The sequence below is a fragment of the Echeneis naucrates genome, chromosome 3 (assembly GCF_900963305.1).
Source record: "Echeneis naucrates chromosome 3, fEcheNa1.1, whole genome shotgun sequence".
Classification (NCBI taxonomy): domain Eukaryota; kingdom Metazoa; phylum Chordata; class Actinopteri; order Carangiformes; family Echeneidae; genus Echeneis; species Echeneis naucrates.
This window is the reverse complement of record NC_042513.1, coordinates 13,359,444-13,380,321: the sequence shown is the minus strand read 5'-3', so window position 1 is coordinate 13,380,321 and position 20,878 is coordinate 13,359,444. Positions and strand designations below refer to the sequence as shown.

Sequence of the window (20,878 nt, the reverse complement as noted above, 5' to 3'; positions counted from 1 at the left end):
AATAAAAGGTCATAAAACTGATGGTGGGGTGAACGTTGTGAAAGAAAAGCAAAACAACTTGGAGATGTGCAACCTGGAAACGAGCACAAAATATGATTCCAAAGAGCACTTGTCTTTGACTGATGATCACGTCAAATATCTATTGGCAGAAAATTAAGTCTAAATGAAAATATTGGCAGTATATTATAATCAGCTCTCAGGAGTGATTGGAGGTGTTTCTCTTCAGCTACAGCCTTCACCAATTAGGAAGGGCAGGCTGAGAAAATGTGTGCCAAACACCTCCCGTTCCTTCTTAAACTTGTTGGCTTTCAGTGGATCTTGAAGTTTTTTTTTTTTTTTTAATCAACTCTGACCTTCTCGTATCTGAACTTCGGTGACAGAGGAAGATGTTCCGAGAGGTGTTAGTTGGATAATCCTGGAGCAATAAAAGTGAGGGGCCTAGAAGTAGGATTTTGAAAACTGAAGTGGACAGGGGAATTTGAGTTTGGGTTCAGTTTTGCAGGCCACATCAGTCCTGTCTTAGAGAACAGTTGAGTGTTAGGTACCTGCTCAGCATTAGAGAGCACGTGCATTAAGATAGAAAGCAGTTGGTAAAAAAAACAGAGCATCAGGCTGGCATGTAGAGAAAAGTGTTTGGCTTGTGGGAAGAAGCACGAGTACCTTGAGAGAACCCACGCAGGCACAAAAAAGCTCCAGGACTGGGGTTCGAATCGTTTTATCACTATGATGCAACATTACTAACCGCTGCTCTACTGCCAAAGTGAATATCTCGCTTGGATATAAAAGGCTCCAGTGGGATGGTAATGTTCCTCTTTGTTGAAGGTGTAAATGGACAGCTGTTTGCTTATATGCTAGTCACGGCACCATAAGCTGAAGCGGTTATTTTCCTACCTTTTTATGCCTTTCCTTTAGCTATAGTGGGAGGGAGACATTAAAAATATGGGAGGAGAGGGGTGATGGGAATAAGTCATAGTGATGTGCATGCTACCATGGGAGCCAATGAGTCCCCATTATATATACTTTCTTTAACAGTCATCCACATATTTTCTGCCCCTGGTAGGCAGATGAACCACAAAACAAGCAATTACTAAAATTAGTAATTCATGTTCCAACCAAAAATAGCAACTACATGACAAGCCTGATCCCAGGGAATATCTCACTGAAGAGTCTTTGTTCGGTAAAGTGATGTTATACTGGAGTTGGCTTTGTGAGTAATTGAATAGTATCACAGAAATCAGAAGTGTTGATTTGTCTTTGGCTGAGATTTGTGATGTCTTTACATGTTGGATTCATTTTGTGACAAACAGTTTATCCAGCTGCCTATGTCGTGTTATGCACTTTCACTCCTGGCAGTCTCTCTGTGAATTTGGGATGCTGGTTTTTGTCAACCACTAATTGCAATTTTTCTTACTGTTTACTGAGTTTAGTAGACAGCTAATAGCATGTAATTATGGCAGCTTCTTGTTTGCTCTTTTCCTTCACTTTGGACAGAGCCACAGCTTCCCTCTGCTCACTCAACTACACACTAGATCCTCTCATGGCTCATGTATGAAAAAAAGGAAAGGGGTTATTTCCCTTTAAATACAATAATCACTTTTGACTTGTATTATTCCATTGTGTGCTTTAACTTCATTTTTATCTAATTCAGCAACTCATGCATCCGCTCAGTATAAGCATGATAAATTAAAATTCAGTACAAGTAAGATCTTTTATGGCACTAATCTCATTTCATTTTCTTCCAAACACACACACACAAACATGGTCTAACTCTGCTTTCATTTCAGAGCCACACTATGTATATGTTTGAGATACAGCATGCAAATGTTGGCACTGCTGGAAGAAATCAAAAGGGAAGTTCATTACCCTCACCCATATCTAATGTTCCTTGGGCTGAATTTCGTGTCAGTTCTTGACACTGCTGTTAAAGTGAGGAGCAGTGACTCTGCTACAGATGGTTGAGTTTTATTACTGCAACTTTTTTCCCTATTTACTGCTATTAGAACTGCACCCAGTTAAGCAGCCTGCTACAACAAAGAGCTCTGTCAGGTCTCTCCAAGGCCATTCAAGCTGACTTCACCCTGTGTGGGATGTTGACAGCTGCCCGTCCCGTCGCACCCATAACCTACCACATAGGTTCTCAAGGTTACAGTCAGATTATCTACTTGCAAGGGGAAGGAAAACTTGAACTGAATCATCAATGTTTTATCAATTCAGAGTTATGAATCTTTTAGCAGCCATGTAGTTCTTCAAATGCAAGCCAAGCCAACTTGACGGAGGCTTGCTGAGAGCTTGGCTGTGTTTGTAGGCTGCTGAAATGCACTCATTCTCCTTCATGTGCATCAAAATCTTTCTCTCTTTTTTTTTTTTTTTTCCGGTTCAATTTCTGTGACTTTTGCCAGTTTATAAACTCTATTAGACATTCCTTTGTTGTTCTGATCTCAATGGTATCACTTGGAAAGATCTACCTTGTGCAGTTGTTTTTCTGGAGTCTTTGTGTTACTCTTGACGATAAAAATTGTACACTGTATTTGCAACATCTCTGCTTCACCTGAAGTCATGGTGCCATTGGCCGCTGCCACTGACGCATTGTTGCTTTTTGTTTTAAACAATACATTGTATCCTTGAGAGGATGTACACTACTAGTCAAAAGTTTGCGCACACTTTCCTATTAAGTGTGTCCAAACTTTTGACTGGTAGTGTACAATATGTATGCATCTGTGTTTGTTTTCCATTTCTAGTCACGCCTCGGCCCTTTATCTTCACTTCCAGCCCAGCCCCTGTTCTGCAGTCCAGAGTCTGCTTTTTACTCTCCACTGCAGACCCGCCTTGAGCAGCTGAAAGCAGGCTAGCTCCTCAGGGACGGTCTGCTGTGTACTGGATGGATGACTGGCTGGCTAGCATCATGTGTGGATGTACAGATGACTGGAGGGCTAGAAGTGTGGAAATAAAGATGACTCTTGTCTCGCAGGAGCAGAAAGAAAGGAGAAAAAGGCCACAACAGGCCTTAAGATGCTAGGGAAATTAAAAATAAACTAACAAGCACACAGTGATTTTTTATTTTTTTTGTTTAATTTATACATTTCCTCATGAGTAAACAAGTTATCATGCATGAATGCAAGTGCATGAGCCACCAAAGCAAATTTGTGATGATATAAATGGGAGAGTTCTTCCAAGGTTTTGTTTTTCCATGTTTGCAAAACGAGCCTTTTCCTGTGCTGCCTTGTGTATTTTTCTGTGTACATGACCTTAGCCAGTGAAACAAAAAGAAGTCCCAATACAGGCAGAACACAATGATCAGAATCTGTAGAAAACAATATCTACTTTGTACATTATTCAGATTACAATGCAGACCCACAGCAAGAAGAGCAACAAGCAAAAATATTAAAAGAAGTCATTCTTCTGACAGGCCTGCTTCCATGTTCAGCAGTGGTAAATAATACTGCCTTAGGGATTATTAAAGGTGTATTATAAATAATTCACCTTGAGGGAGTATTTACCAATATGGAATACAAATGTATTATGGGATGGTTCCAATGATGATGCTCTGTACTGTATATAATTCAGAGGGGGACGGCGTGGTCCATGAGCACACATTGTTCTTTTTTTCTTCCATGCTGACATACCATAGCATTATTATGCAATATACAACAGTATAAAACAGCAACAAACTGTAAATAGACAAACTGATTAACATGCTAGCCAGTTAGCTACCAGGACGTTTTATTGAGTATTCTAGTGGTATTAAAACCAAACCAGTAAGACCCAGACTAACTGAAACTGGTTATCTCAATTATGGCTTTAACCTGGCCAGTTGAAGTCTTACTGGACTCCAACTGCTCAAGTCCAATCCAACCCCCTGTAAATGCCACAGCCATGGCTGCTATCATTCATCTGCAAAAGACCCATCTCAACTATTTGCACTAGATTGTAATGACTGTTTAAAGTTTTAACTTGAGTCCTAAGGCAGTTTTTCTCCTTATCTTTGCTCCTGTGGTGTGGTGTACCAGTTTAATAATACGTTTTACATTCCAACATGAACCAAGGCATTCATGAAATGCAAGATTCTCAGTTTTTATTTCTTATGAGTCTTTCATGTGTCATTAAATTTAATATCGGTGTTGAAGTGTTCTATATTTCTTTAGCCCCGTTGTTATCATTCTTATGATTATTGCTCCTTATGACTGCTATTAGTTGTGATCATCAGCTTGAAAACAGGGTTGTGTAGTCAGTATACTGTAGGTTCATACCCTAAGATGGAAAGGCAAATACCCGCATTATTAGTACTAATAAAAAAAGTGAGTGAAAAGCATCCACCGACTGGTTGGATGGATTTAATATCTGGGCTCTATCAACATCATCTTCCGTGAGGAAAATCAGCTTTTATCTCACATGTCACCCGCCAAATTTTTATCTCTTGTGGGTTTTGCTAATTGGCCACAGCTGATGCCAGGAAACTCTGAAGTGTTATTCTTCTCTTCTTGTACCTTTTAATCTGGTTCCTCGACTTAACCAGAGCCCAGCCACCTCTGAACAGCTGCCAGTGATGGCGAATGCGCTGCTGCTGGAGCTGCAAACATATGAATTCTCTACAATGGAGACTGAAGTACAGTGGCTGTATAATTTAGGGAGGTGATCTTTAATCTGATTCCTGAATATAGTGGGTAGCCATGGATCTGTACAATGAACATGTGTGATCAAGAGGCTATTGATATTCTTTCTTAAAGCTTTGTCATAAGATCCAAGCAATCGCCAACCCCTCCCCTCCTCAGCACCAGTTGCTTTCCCCTGCTCATTATGATCATAAATTCTATTATTTTAAATGCTGGCTGAGAAAAAAGTACCTTATTTGAAATGTCACCTTGCCCAACGATAAAATATACAACTGTTAGTTGCAACATCCTATCATTTCTCTGTATTTACATCTGTACTTGCAGGATTTAAAGCCCTTGTCTTGACTTGACTGTTTATAAGGTCCACATAGCCAGGTGCTACTTTTTTTTACTCAAGACTGCTTCTGTCCTTCTCTCTGTTGGACCTCATGAAACCCCTCCGATCATAGATGGCGAAACTATGGGTGCAACCAGGGCAGGGTTTACATTTATTTGAACAGCTGTAGACTCAGCTGCTGTGGTTGTTTTGCTGTCAGGCCTTGGCATCTAACTGTAACCACCAGTCACACAGCGCTCCTGGAATTGCCAGACCCCCCCTTGACCTAACAGTCTTATCCTTGCGTTTCACGTTGGATATGATTTAACTCCCCAGTCCCTTAGTGTGAAGGCTTTCTTTCATTTCCTGTTCATCTCCTACGGTGCTGGAATGCTGTATTTGATTTATCCAAATCTGTATTACAACAGCTCATGCAGACTGTGGTTTCTGCAAAAGGTGATATTGGGCATGGGATCTTGAACTGTTCAGAGGTCCTGCTTAGCTCTCTTCCTATGCTTCTGACCTCACTGGAAAAGTGCCTATCGTATCGTATGAGCATGCAGATCCCAAAGCAACAGGTCGACTCCTTATAGCATGCCTCACTCCTATCATTTGTTTCTGTCTCTACTTTTTCTGTCCAAAAAAATTAAACAATAAATAAATAGAAATCACAAAGGTCAGAGAAGGTGGTCTTTCACAGTGCAATGCTCTCTGATCTAACTTTTGTTCCCTTAGGACTAGTTGTAATTATTGTGACAGTTAAACTGCAACATTTGAAGTAACTAACATTACATTAAAAAAGTAATAGTATTTATAGTATACTGTAGTATTCTAGTAACTACTTATTTTAAAAAATATATTGAATTAATAATTGGGAAAGTAACTATTGCATTGCAATTTTTCAATATCTGCAATATCTTATTTGCCAGTATTTTAAATTTATTTTCCATTTAATGAAACATAAGGGCATCATAGCGGCACTGTTGCCTCACAACAAGAAGGTCACAGGTTTGGTTCCCAGGCTTGGAGTCTTTGTGTGGAGTTTACATGTTCTCCCCGTGCCTGTGTGGGTTTCTTCCCACCATCCAAAGACAACATGTTCAGGTTAGTTGGTCACTGTAAATCGTCCGTAGATGTGAGTGGTTGTCTCTGTGTGTTGGCCCTGTGATGGACTTGTGAACTGTGCAGGGTGTACCCTCACCCAGTGATAGCTGGGATTAGCTCCGGCACCCCCCGCGACCTGAAACGGAGCTCAATTACTGTAACACGCTCCCTGTAATTGTTGGTAACAGTAATTGGGATTTAATGATGGAACCTGTATTTATTTAGGTTACCTGTTACAGAAAAAACTAACACTGTGAGGAACACAGTTTATTTTCACACCATATTTCCCATCCCCGCAGTTGAAACCTACCTCAGCTTGAAAATCTTTTAAAGGCAACAATTTTGCAGCCCTATTAATCAAGATGTGTACTTGTGTTTGAATGTGTGAAAATGCTAGTATAGATTAGATACCCTTTGATTGTAGCATTATTCAGATATTTCTAATGTCACATCACTAAGCACTAATTAAGAGCCTGCTAATATGGCACTCAATATTAACTGAAGCACAGCACACACAAACCTGGAGGAGGCTGCGTTCAAAAACGTTTCCCCAGAGAGCTGGAGAGCGAAAGCTTGGTGAAATGTTGCTGACCTGCTGGACACTGGCGCTCTTAGAAAACTTTCCCATGATTCAGTTTGTCCTCTGGCAAAAACGTAGGCATTGTCGAGCAATGTGCTTATCTGGCTGTGACACTGTGATACGCACTTCCTGTATCAAACCAGACAGGATTCCACACAGACTTGGCTGGCAGGGCCTTTGGTCAGTGAAGTCTCTCTGGACCTCGGCTGAGCTCCTCTTCCTCTCTGCCAGTTAGAGAAGGCATTTGTAAGACTTAGCCGAGATGCGGAGGAGGACCCGCCTGGCTCCTGATCAAAGTGATGAGCTGTAAAATTGAGAAGGAGGGCGAGGAAGAGGAGGGGGGGGGCATATATACACACTGAGCTTCATCATGTCTGCAGGGAGATGCATCTTCTCCCTCTATGCTGCTTCAATCATGCTGTTCATGTGTTATTATTTGCGGACTGTTGGGGTGTTGTTACGCTCAGTTTGTTTACTTTGGTCTGAACACTTTTTGGGTATTTGGTTTTCACTGGTTCAAGTGCAGAATAATTTACAGAACCTTTTATCTGTTCTGATCCAGACAATTATCCAAATCATGTCAAAATAACTCATAAATAGATATCTAGCACATATATTTATGTGAAGGTTATCTAAAAAAATGATTGACGTGAGAAGTGTACTCAGTGTAAATACATCAGTGAAAGAGAATTTCAGGTTCTTTTATGATGATATGAAATTGGGCATGGCACTTTGTGATGTAGTCACACTCAGCTGAGTTGACCCTCTAGACTACACAGAAATAGAAGGCTACAGAGTCACAGACTTGCTTAGGATGATTAAATGCTGTCATCTTTCCTGAGGAAGATGATGTTTCTCTTGGGATTATTAAACTTGCTTCAAGATCTTGATTTTCTTCAGATTTATTCCACAATAAACTATGGTCATACTACTTTGTTTATTGACCCCTGTTACTCAGAAATGTTCCTAAACTACAACGACAAGTATATTTAAAAAAAATTTAATCAAAGGCTAGATAATGGTCAAAAGCAAATTTAAAGTAAATCAAGCACTGCTTTTCAGTTCAGGTGAATGTAAAATGAAGTGCACAAAGTGGTTGATCGATCAAGATTTGCATCTACAATCCTAGATGTAGTCTAGGTAACAAAAGCGCTTTGGCTAAATTCAATGAACATTGTAGTCAAGGTTAAGTGTGGTTAACACATTGTGTTTCTTCTTCAACTGTAACAAAGCTGTGAGAGTCTAAACACACCAATATAAAAGCTTTATAGTTCTGTGGTATATATATATATATATTTGTGTTCACTTCTATGTAGAGCAACTTTCAGGTAAATAAAACAAGTCAAGGGAGTCACCTGGACAGGCATTCTATTTCATGAATGCTGCATTATTTTTCATCAAATGAACATATTTTTCAGAATATTAGAAACAGTTATGGATTTTTAAACCCAGTTGCCCTCATTTCACTGCGGTGCTTACTGTATGTTTGACTTGGCATGTAGCTGTTACATTTGACTGAAAACAGGGTGACCCTGTAGAGTAGAAATGGTTGAGTTTCCATAAGCGTCAGCCCTGAAATATATAGACCTCACCTTCTAATGCCAGCTGGGATACTCTCACGCCTCATCAGACCCTATAGGGTTAAGGGGTGTGACTAATAATCAGAAGGATGTGTGAGATTATTACATGTTGGATACTTCTGAAGCCGAGTCTGTTGAAGACTTATGTTGTTAGATAAACGGTGGGAGTAAAAAGCGTTTCATGTACACTGAAGTAAGAAGATTCAGCTGAATTTAATTTGCTGTCAGTAATTTTGTCTTATGTCTCAACCCAACCGGTCGAGGCAGATGGCCGCCCCCCCTGAGCCTGGTTGTGCTTGAGGCTTCTGCCTCTTAAAGGAAGTTTTTCTTTGCCACTGTTGCCAAGTGCTTGCTCATCGGGGGATCTGTTGGGTCTCTTTAAATAAATTTGACAAAAAAAGAGTTTGGTCTAGACCTGCTCTATATGTAAAGTGCCTTGATGTAACTTTGTTATGATTTTGCACTATACAAATAAATCTGATTTGATTTGATTTGATTTATGTGTTCTATTCATCAACATGTAACTTCAGCCTGCTTTTTTTATTTTAGAACTTATGGGTACTGACCAATGTTTTCCTGAAAAGTGGTATCCCGTGCAGTTGTGTGTGTAATGATTTTTCTCCTCCTGATGGATGGCCTGGAGTAGCGTCATGTATTATAATACCACAGAGCTTTTCAGGAGATGCTCACAGCAGATGCCCTCCTCCTCATTTGGGTGCGTGAAGAGCTTCCCCCCTGCCCCCCAACTTTAGCAATGGATACTGGTGTTTGTATTCTGTCTTTTACATCCAGTGAATGTAAAAGACAGAAGATTCAAAGTACATATTCTGTCATTTAGGTACTTGGACGTTTTTGGCATGTCAGGGACAGCAGATTAATGCTCTGATTTCTTTCTTTTTTTCCCATTATTGATTTATTTGTTATTTGGGTGTAAGGATTGCTAAATTTTTACATGATTGACACATCAATTTAAAACAAAAGAGATTCTGGTCTTTATTTTCGGGGTCACCGGAATCACAGATTCTGGTACTACTCTGAATGTAGGTGAGATGTACAGTTAATCACTGCAGATAAAACTTCATTTCAACTCCCAATCTCATTTGCAGTCAAGGTCATATACTAGGGATGTACTATGGTGTGTCTGCTCCCTATGTCAAGTTGGACTCATTGCTACAATTTGTTGATATCAATCACAGCTGTTAAGAGTGTGGATTTGATTCTATCAGGTACTCACACAAAGAATGGTAGCTGCACTTTCAATGGGATTGAAATTAAAGGGAAACACTCTCTCTTTCTCTCTCTCTTTTTTTTTTTTATACCTTGAGGGGCACATGGAAGCTCTTCACATTATAAGGACAGGAGCAGTCTCTTTGTAAATTTCAAGGAATGATCTAGAGACAGGGCCAGCATGCTGCAAATCCCTGGGGAAATGGTGCTCCATTGACTGGGCTTTGATAGCTGAGAGACTGAGGTTGAGGGGAGGCAGGCCACTGTCACCTTGGGGAGATTTAAAAGCAGTGCACTGACAGTCACAGGCTCCTGTCCGTCGGCCTGACTGTGCAATGCAGCTGTGAGCGTGGAACCACAGGAGCCTGTAATTGGTCTGCTGTGGGTCTCTCAGGTTCCCTCTCTTGACTACCCTGTAAGTGCCACATGTTTGCTGGGAGTCAGTTTTGGTGCTGTGCATGCATCACAGGAAACATGACTCAGAGAGCGCCGTAAGGTTGCGAAAAGAGAGAACAGTGCTTTTGGTGAAATGCTAACTTGAGCAGATAATTGCACACGTGAACCAAATTTGATGTCTATGTATCCAGCAGAGATGGGGACTCGAATCGCACGCTTATGAGACTTCAGACTTGACTTGGACTCGGACTTGTGAACGATCATTGTGCTTTCTTTTTCTTGAGCATTAACATGGAGGAAGCGTTGAAACATCTGACTATCTAATGTCACTACCTCCTTTTTGTCACGGTGATAACCATATTAGGCATCGGGCGCGCGCCTCACGCACTCGCACCTCAGTAACTATGGCGACCGGCACACCTGCAGCTGGTTCTGTAACATTGCCCTTTGTACTTACGTTTGGTTTCAAAACTTCAAAAAAGATGGCATCAACAAAAGAAGCGCACACTAAAAAGTCTGTGGTACCAAAATTAAGGACGCTGGATCAACTACAAATTTGATCAGGGACCTGAAACTCAGCCGGATCGGTAACTTACGTTAAGTCACATTAGCGCATATAGACGGTTAGCAAACATGTTTATCTTAGCATCAGCTATGTAACGTTAACTTAGTTTGATGCTAGCTTTGTAACTGATTATTTGAAAAGATTAGTGAGTTAGTTTGATTGTCACACTTGTTTGCATTGAGTGACTTTGACATGACATAAAAAATGGACGGGTAACGTTACGTTAAACAGGGAAAAATAACATAGTTACACTGTCGGCTTACAGGCAGGTTACAGGTTTATCAGGTTACCGTTACACTGGATCATAGATGACAGAACGCTCATTACAACCAGAAGAGACAAGACACTTCTATTTTTTAGAGACTTGACACTTGACTTGGACTCGTGACCAAAGACTTGAGACTTCACAAATATTTACAAAATTGAAATTCTTTTTTTTTTTTTTTTTGGAAAATTGGTACCAAAGAACGCAAGGAATAAACTAAGCACTTCAAATTAATAAGCAACGTTGTGTTTTATGTCTGATGCGGTGTGCGAATAAATTATCATGTATAGTAGCGTCCTTGATAACAGTAAAATTTTCTCCATCATCAGCCTACAAGTTCTTTTCATTCCATGTTGACACAAATTGAAAAACAGTCTCTGTGAAAAAACAGGAAATCAATATTAAAACTCATCTTACCTCAGGCTGTAATACAAAACAGACAAACCCACACGCTCTTGTGTATATTGTAAGTTAGAAAAAGACAAAATCTTAGATATGTTTCTGCTTTTATGCTGGGGAAATTATGTTGTCCACTTGTCTGACTACTACTACTGACTACTAGTTTTGCTGTTTTCCACACCTCAGCAATAGCTTGGTGAGGCTGAAGGTGTCGTAGGTGATAGAAAAGATGGCCAAAAACTGATACTGTAAATAAACATAGAACTTGGACTTGCTTTATTATGAAATTATTGACATAAGTGTAAAGTTGTTACTTTGTATTTCACCATACAATGCTATTGGCTATCTCAATGTTTTCCTGGCACTTTGGAGAAGGCAGACAGTGCACCTGTGTAAAACATTAACACAATCTCATGATATCTCTCCTCTTTACTTTGTTCCCTCAGATGTTGGGAGAGCAGTTCACGCCCCAGCAGACATCACAGAGAAAGTGGTGCAGCTGTTCAGAAGTAAAAGCGAGTTTACCTTTTTGGCCTCCATTCAGCAGAAGTCTGCCACGTCGGGAGTGATATTCTCCATCCACGAGTCAGAACACAGGTAATCCATCTCTAATCCTCTTCATTTCGGCCTCCAGATAGTTTTCAGAACAACTTTACTTCCACAGATTACTGAGCACTCTCATTTTTCAATTAAACCCAGAGATGAATTTTGAACTTACTCATACCTATCTGCATGTGGATGTTGATGAGGTGTAGTGAAGCGAAGATCAGTGTGAGATTACTCCACTGTTGGTGTAAATTGGCAGGTGATATGAGGTGATGGGAGAATGCTGCCTTTCCGCCTGTATGCTAAGGTCACAGAGATAACCCTTCAACGATTCTTGAAAATGCATTTGAAGTGCTAAGCAATTGCAAGCATTCTGATAATAGAAGAGTAGAATAGAGCTTTGTAAACAGAACTGCATCATCTGACAGTTCCTTCTTCACCGACAACCAGAAAACATGGCCGTGTAAATGACCGCCTGAGAAAGGAAAAATGTGCACAACTTTTTTATTTATTTATTTATTTATTTTTTTTATGAGTAATAACTTGACTCCTTGAATGAATGCTATTGAGTTTGTTGCTACTGACTAAGTTGCTGCAGAACATGACAACTGCAGGACTTCTGCATGTGGCAGTGACTGGCTCACCTCTATTCCCCTTAGAAACTATACAAATTGTTGTTAAAAAGGGCAGACAGCATTGATTTCTCGATTCCACTGAAGGTAAAAGCTTTCACTTCTGTAATACACAAAGTGAGCATGCTAGGAAAAGTGTATGGGTTTTTTTTTTTTTGTTTTGTTTTGTTTTGTTTTGTTTTTTTTAAGAGTCACGTCAGTCCTATAAATTGTAGTCAACAAAGTAACCAGAAAACAGCCACAAAGGTTCAGAAATTAGGACCTGTGGTTTAGATGACTTTGAGAGGGTCTGTTCCCCGAGATTATAATATGATTCTATACTTTGCCTCCATTGGTGCAAACCCTGTTTTTAGTTTTGAACAATGAGTTCTCCAACCTAAATATTTAAGCATAAAAAAGATCAATGCATCTTCCTCAAATGAAAATAGCGGTGTAGTCAAGGGATTGTGCACAATTGTCTTTCAGGTAGGAGACAGCTTTTGTGGTCCATCCACTCACCATAGCGTCCTGCCTAAGAGGATTTTTGGATCTATAAGCATTTACAGTGTTTGGAGGACTTTATAAATGTGGGTATCTCACAATCTTGGTGAATTCCACTAAAACATAAATACATTCCCTCTGGAACAAGAAATAAGCTTCTTGTAATTTTGGTAGACTGATGCAGGATTTACAGCTGAAATACAGAGCAAATATTTGCATGTATTTCAAAAGTACAGAACAAACCTTCGATTTTTTCATGTCAATTCAAATGTTGTGCATTGTTGGGTTTCATAGAGGAGATATACGGATGCAAATCATGACAAGCCAAGCCAAACCGAGAGGCTGAAGTTATAGTGCAACGAGGTGTTGTGTTGTGTGAATCACACCACTACACTCTGAGTGTAATTAAATTTGGCAATATGGACAGCACGTTGACCGGCTCTGTGCCAACCTGTGCTCCGTTGCGACTGACGATTTGTTCTGAACCTCTGAATCCTCTCTGAAGGCCCTATTAGAATCCTCAGCTGATGCACATTCTTTCCCATTATACCGCAGACCTCCCATTCAACCATTTGACAGACAACTCGCTCTAACACCCAGGCCAATTCTAATCACACATTCCCTCTGTGTCCCATCTTTACTTCTTCATCTTTCTCTCAGCACAATCAAACCATTCTCTCCTCCCTCACACCTCCCCAGCCAGCTATGCTTTTCCAATATGATATTCTCCTTCTCTCTTCCCCCTCCCGTCCTCCGCTCTCTTCATCCTCAAAGTGAAAATGTCTATACAATGCGAGCATTTCTCAGTACCCAGTGCAAAAGAAGAAGAAGCTGTTTTTTTTTTCCCCTCTCCTTTAATTCTTCTTGTGCACACCACTGGGGAACGGAAGGGAAGGTTTATTGCTGCTCTGCTCAGCTGAATAGAACAAAAGGACCCTATTTCTGCCTAGCCAGCAGTTTTGTGGGTTCCACTAACATTCTCGTTGTCAGCAAGTGGCAGCATCCCTGTGATGAAGTAACTCAAAGCCCAGTCTTTCCACTGCTCTTGCCACCTGAGCAGTCGAACACTAAATGCTCAGCCATCTCCTCCAGCTGCCATCTGTATTTTCTTGACCTTTGTCACTCTACAGGTCTGTCTCTCCCGCTGTGTGCCAGTTCATAAGTACTTTCAGGTTCTTCTCTTCTAAAGAAACGTGCTGCGCTGAGTTTGAATTATGGTGGGAAGTGAGAACACACAGTCATGGGAGAGGGGGACTCGTTAAACTAAACTTTGATGGAAAAGTTTGGGGATATTAAGTGTGCATAGGAAGTTGGATGCGGTTACATTGCTCTAACATGTCTTGGGTTGCACGTCAACATGGTCATAGCCGTGATGTCACTCATCCAGAGCAGGCTTTTGTGCCATATTCATTACGCTTTGCACTTGAGAGAGATATATATATATAGATATATATATATACATACATTTTGTATTATCTACAGCTGCAGTTTCTCCTCTCTCCATTTGTGTCTGTTCTATCAAATATTTAAGAATTTGTTTTGCCATCTGATGGGATTTGTGCTTGAGATGGGAAACATGCCAGCTTTGATCTTGAACTCACGTCCCCTGTCCCATGAAGTAGTGGGAAGAGATGAGGCGTGTCCTCTCACCTCAGACAGAAACGAGCATCCACATATACATCTTGGATGATTATTCTACTATACCTGCTCAACAGAAAAATACAGTGCAAATCCTACATGAGAAAGATTCCTTCTTCTCCTTAGGCTTCTTGCATGATCAGGCGAAGGGTGACCAAAATGCAGAAATTCTTTCCCATATTAACATTTTCTGCTCTGCAGGACATATTGAAAATTTTCGCCCTCATTGATTTTTGCCGTTGGGTAAAACCCATGCTTCACTTACATTACCGTTACCTTTCAGCGAGAAGATAATTCCAGACTTAAAGTACCAACTCTGCAGACATGATTATGGGCAATTTAGTGGCAGATGAACTGACAACATGACGCTTAATCATTAACAATTCATTAGGTATACATTTTCAGATGCTAGTTCAAATATGCAATTGGCCATGGGAGCAACTCAATGTATTTCGGCCAATGTTTGAACCAAGTGCCAGAACTGGGAAGAAAGTTTATTAAAGTGACTGCGAACGTGGCATGGTTGTAGGCAAATAGGCTGGTATACTGATCTACTAGGATTTTCGTTCATAACCATATCTAAGGTGTATAGAGAATGGCCTGAAAAATGTAACAGTCTGAGAAAATATCTGTTGAGTGAGAGTTCTCTGGAAACAAAATTCCGAGTTGATGCCAGAGGTTACAGGAGAAATCTCAAACAAAATGAATTGAGATGATGGAAAATCAACAGCAATTCAGATATCCACAACCAAGGTAAGCAGAAGCATCTTATGCATAACACTTCAAACCTTAAAACAGATGGACTACAGCAACAAAGACAATACCACAGGCCACTCATGCCAGCTTAGAACAGGAAAGTAAGGCTACAATTCACAGACTCACCGAAAATGGGAATGATTTGATGTGGTGCTGTCATGTCAACATGGACCAAAATCTCTGAGAATTGGTCTTTATTGGACTTTCAAGAGTGGTGTTGTGGATTAAAGTGAGCATGAATTAGAAGTGGAGTTTCTGTTGACAGATTAATGCCAATTTTTTTGACTCTGCTTTGATTTCCACAAACTCCTGAGAAAAAGATCTGGTCCTTTAGCTGCTGGATGTAGCTCTTTTTTTCCAGCTAAATGATGTCTGTCTTTATGCCACCTGCTCTGCAGACATAGGTGGTATAGAAGAGAAAGATCACCTGCTGCTGCTGGAAATAGGTTTGAGACCTAACTCTGAACTCTAAAGTAAATTTGTTGAAAAACCAAAACTATCACTCTTACTTGCTTGTATGAAAAATATATTGATTATTAGGAGTTTATGAAAGGAGCTGGATGTCAATAACTTGTCAGCTGTGCTGTGTAAGAAAGGGACTTCTTACAGATGATGACATTTCCAGACAGATTGTGAGACTTGTTGCTGCATCAGCCCCTGTGAGGAATACTTAGACTTAAAAAATTTTGTAAAGAAATCACATCTTTTCGGCAAGGGCAGCTCTATGTCTGCTGAAGAGAGTAAAAGGAACCCCCAAGAACAACAAGACCCAAACAAGTGGCAAAAAGGCTATCGGTTCACTTTGAGGAGCTAAAAGGTTTTTGTGGTCCATTGTTTGTCTCATAGAAACCGCAGCCTGAAGTCCTGGGGTGTTTATGCAAATCAGGTTGATGACATATGGAACACCAAAGAGAGAGCAATAAATCGCCACTTCAGTAGCTGGCTGTGAAAAAAATCAAGGCCATAAGACAATGTTGATCATTGCCACGTAAAGCGAATTTTAAAACTTTGTTGTTGGACCAGCAGTCATGTTTTCTTCTCTTTCCATCTTGAAGCAAAAATCCGCAAATGAGGAAAATATTTGAAGCACGATGCGAAAATAGAAGGTGCACAGCTACAGACTGATCAGGTGAAATAAAATGCTGTCCGTACTCAACCAGTCAGGAATAATCAGCACTGCAGGCCATGCCCCTAACATTCCTAGGCCATTGGAAAGAACTACTCGTCAAGCAGGGACTTTTTTGAGGGTAAATCATTCGTCCAGGAACTGGTTCCACTGGTTGGAGCTAACACGTTTCCTCCAAAGTTTCCTGGGGAAGGGACCTCTGGTCGTACCGTTTCAGACTCACTCTGGCCAACACGTTGCTGAAATGTCCACTGTGTGCGTTATATTGAATGACAGGACATTCGCCCTCGACACCCCAGACACAGCCAGGCCTTGTACACCTCTGTAACAATTTTGAGAGACATTCACCACACTCTTATCTGAAGTAGACCCCTAATAGCACCAACTGAACGTGTGCGATTGAAGGGAACAATCTCTCAATAATCTCACAAATTGTATTTTTCCCTGGTTCAATGTTTTAAGCATTCAGTGGATCATCTGTTAATCAGTACATTAAATATGCAGGAACTGTGGTGTGTAATCAGCTGTTTGACTCAGGCCTCCAATCAGAAATGGACATTTGTCTTCAGTGATCGAAGGACAAATGGTCAGCACTTAGCGTGTGTGTTCACAGTCACCACTTGTGATCGGATTTCAATTCTGCTTTATATTCTCAAGAACTCTACTCTCACACAAAGGTTCACTGCTTATAATCTAACACTGACAACACACCTGTCTGCCATCGTCCTCTGTGATGAGGATATCTGCTAAATCCAAAAAAACTCCCATCAAGGACAATCTTCCTGGGACAACTGAAGCACAATGTCTTAATCAATCCTGGTCATATTTTCCAGGTCAGTGGCCAAGGCCATGGGTGTGTTTCTCCATCATAGTATCTGGTTTACCATCTCCTCTTCTGTTTCCATGGACAAGATCCAGAGTGTTGACCTCCCCGCTGAGGCGATAATTGGATGTCAGATACCCTCCAATAAAATAGCTGCATGACGGGGGGGGGGGGTGAAGAGTGTGTTCAGGATGATAAACAGCCAACACAGCATTCTCTGGCAGCCATTCATTTCCAAAACTTTTCTCTCACAGATGACACTGGTGCATTTTGATGAAGACCACTTGTCAGCTCTACAGCTTTTTCCCAGAGCTGTCACCACACTCCTGAGACCTCTTCACAGCCCACTATCTCCCATCTCAGGAGACACGGACTGTAACTCTGCCTCTGCTGCTTGTTTATTTATTACCTACCACTTTGCATTACTATCCTTCCTGGTCTCAGCACATTTCTAATATTCTGAGGAAATTAGGAGAGGCGTACGTATTAGCACTCTTCTTCCTCTGTCTCCAAAGTTGTGGCATCACTGGTATTAAATCACCTTGAATGTTTTTAAAAATGTTTTGTCTGCAGTAAATGAGAAAGAGGGCAGCGCGGCAGCATAGTGGACCCATAATAAGAAGGTCCTGGGTTTGGTTCCCGGCTTTTATGTGTGGGGCCTTGTATGCTCTCCCCTGTGCTTGTGTAGGTTTCCTCAAGATACTCCGGTTTTCTCCCACCGTCTTAAGAAATCATGTTTAGGTTAACTGGTGACTCTGAATTGTCTGTAGGTCTGAGTGAGTGGTTGTTGGTCTGTCAGTCTGTCTGTCTCTGTGTGTTGGCCCTGTGACACAGCAAGCCCAAGTGGCCTGGATCAATTTTTTTCTTCCTGTGTGAGCCAGATCTGATTGTTTAATGACAGCGTGAAGACAAAAATCCTGTGGAATCTTTTCAAATCAAATTTGGACCACTTGCAAATGTGGTTCTAAATAGGACATAGATCAGATTTTTTTTTTTTTTTTTAAATGTGGCCTCAGTCTGAACAACAATGCAACCTGTACCTGTATTCAATGACACCTTTACATGACTATAGCTCGACAGTCGTCATAATTGTGTGGAGGCAGGATTCACAAAATAAAAACAAACATAGCATAGATCAACGACGGAGATAGTCAGTGGAAGGCAAGCAAATGCTATCACAACTATACTTTACACCCAATCATCTGTAGCCTCCACATCTGTTCTTTACTTCCATACACAGGGTACTGTGCATCCTGTGCATGTAGGCCACATCAGAGCCATGATCAGTTCACATTAAAAGATAGCATGGAAAAAAGTCAGTAACTAGAAAAAAATCAGAATTGAGCGCTCAGGCTTGCAGCACGTCATTCTGCCATTGGCAACCAAGCAGTTAACATCCTCATGAGGTCTTCCAGGGGCTGCCATTCAGACAGAGAGAGGTCATTCATAATAGTAAGAATTAACAATCCATAGTACATGCCCCTTTTTCCTGGTCCGTGTCTTTCCTCATGCCTCTTTTTCCTCTCCAACTCATCTAGTTGAGAAAGACGGCTGACCACCTGGCTGAGACAGCTGAGTCTCTATCTGCTTCTTACTGTAAAAGTTAGATTTTTTTTTTTTCTCCCTACTGTCCCTTAGTACTTCATCTCTGTGGATTTCTCTTTTTAACGAAGCAGGGTCTAGTGCTAATCCATTAAAGAGCCTTGAGATAATGTGTATTATGAATTGGCATAAAAAAAAAAATATGCAAGTGCACTTCAATGCACATGGGAGGAAGGCTGATGCAAGCCCTCTGCAGAATCCTGTAGATTTACTCTGTCTTGCTGTGCCCAGTCTCTCCCTGTAATCCCACTCTGAGTTCCTGATGTTGAGAGCAGGGCTCTGTGGCTATCTACATCAGGGCTACTTGTTCTTCTAGTCTGTGGCTGACTGTTTTGGGTCATGCCGCAGGATGAGTTTGGTGCTGATCAGATACCTCCTTGATGGTATTGTGTGACTGATATGAATCTAAACATCTGATTAGCCCTTACGTTTTGCACAGTGTCTTCAGGCCTCCTCCAATTACAATACAAGTGGTTGAGAATGGATTTGTCCTCTCACAAAAGAAAATGTATGATATGAAAAAAATCCAACAGCCACATTTCTCTCTGAAAAAAATATTCCCATTAGTGTGGATTCATCAGACCCAACCACCCAGATCAGTTTTCAGTCAAACTAATTTCTATGGAGACATGGCTTTGGTGAAAACTATTGGCAGTGGGAAGAACATCGCACTAGTGGCATTTAGTGAATTTCAAAATTTCACGAATGTGGTCTTTGAGTTAATGTTTCTCCATTTACCAAGAACATCCATCCACCTGACAGGTGTACCATATACTGGGTTATGGATCAAAAAACAACCAAGACACGAACATACTGTTGTATTTAAATGTCCTTGGTAGGTGACTTGTCTTGTGAGGTATGTGTTTTTTTTTTTTTTTGAATGAGAACGTTGTGAGGTTAATGAGGTGTAGTACAGAACAAGGTGGGGAGCTCATTTTAGTGCTGTGAAGCCAGAATAGAGAATATGCAAGTTATTTTAATAATATGTAGTCACACAGTTAAACCGTTTCAAAAATGTCATTACACAGACCCCTGGAAATGCACAGATTTATGTATTCATTTTTCTGGCATTTTTTTCTCTTAACAACTTTGAAGTTGAAAAGAAAGCATAAGGCTGTGTCCCACTTAATTCCTCCATTCCTGGAGCAAGTACATCACACACTGGCCAACAAAGACTTTTGCTTTTGAAAGGATGCTCCCAATGTGGTTGATGCAGCTTGTTTTTGTCCAGGTTTGGAGGACACAAGGTATTTGTCTTTTGTAGCCCTCCAATATATCTTACCCATTGTGTTGTGGTCATTGTGTTGAGGTGGTCCAGGTCATATTGTAACTGTGCAAATACAACATAATAAGATAAAAGACAAAGTTTGGATGATAATTTTCTTCCAGCAAAGAAAGCTGTTTACTAGTCATTAATATGAAAGTACATGATAATGTATAATAATAATAATAATAATAAAACCTCAAACAAAATAAAAAAGAACTAAACGAATGGTTGAACTATAAAATTTTGGGTAAAATTTTTATACTTCTGTTTATACTTCTGTTTTATAGTTCTGTTGTGCCTTGTCTTTTAAAATGCATATTTGTTCATAATTTATGGACATACCCAGCAATTTATTCTTCATGTCAAATTTAAACACAGCTAATTGTGGCCCATCTCCCTTTCCCACTGCTTGCTAAAATTTTTCTCTTTCTCTGGTATTCAAAAATGACTATTGAAATTTTTTTTTATTTAGAAACCTGCGGATGCTCACATTTGGGGTCTGTTATAGCTATGCAGTTGCCATTAGTAAAAAAGAATCTCTTTAAAAGCTCACTATGAATGGATCAGAAATGAAAAGACAGCCTTTAAATTGTGATAAGGCCCATTGTTTATATTGTGTGCAGAGAAGCACCAAAACAGATATATCATTTTTACTGTGTGTCAGGGTGCACGATTCATTACAAATGGACTGGCTGCCAATAGATTATTCCCCTTCATTAAATATGCTGTCGTGCAGGGATACAATAGCTACCACTAAATGCTTCATAAAATAAACGCTTGCTGTGAAGTGGAGTTAATGCCTTTGAGGATTATTTCATGAGTCAAATCAGGATAACGGTGTTCCTGATCGTTTAGTGATTCTGGGCCTCTTGCCGCCCTGAGGACTCTTCCATCAGTGGAAGAGGGGAAGCTAGAGAGTTCTCAGTCTCGATTTACTCTTCGTTTGGAGCAAATGATTCTTCTCCA

At 40.4% G+C, this 20,878-nt stretch overlaps 1 protein-coding gene across 5 annotated transcripts in view; it reads left to right on the top strand.

The window, feature by feature from the left end:
- LOC115040964 (protein kinase C-binding protein NELL1) overlaps positions 1-20,878 on the top strand; it is a 348,772-nt gene that overhangs the window by 128,216 nt on the left and 199,678 nt on the right. For all 5 annotated transcript variants that reach the window (XM_029498153.1, XM_029498152.1, XM_029498154.1 and 2 more), the window contains one exon: positions 11,489-11,639. In XM_029498153.1, the coding sequence (XP_029354013.1) occupies positions 11,489-11,639 (151 nt within the window). The remainder of the gene's footprint in view (positions 1-11,488; positions 11,640-20,878) is intronic.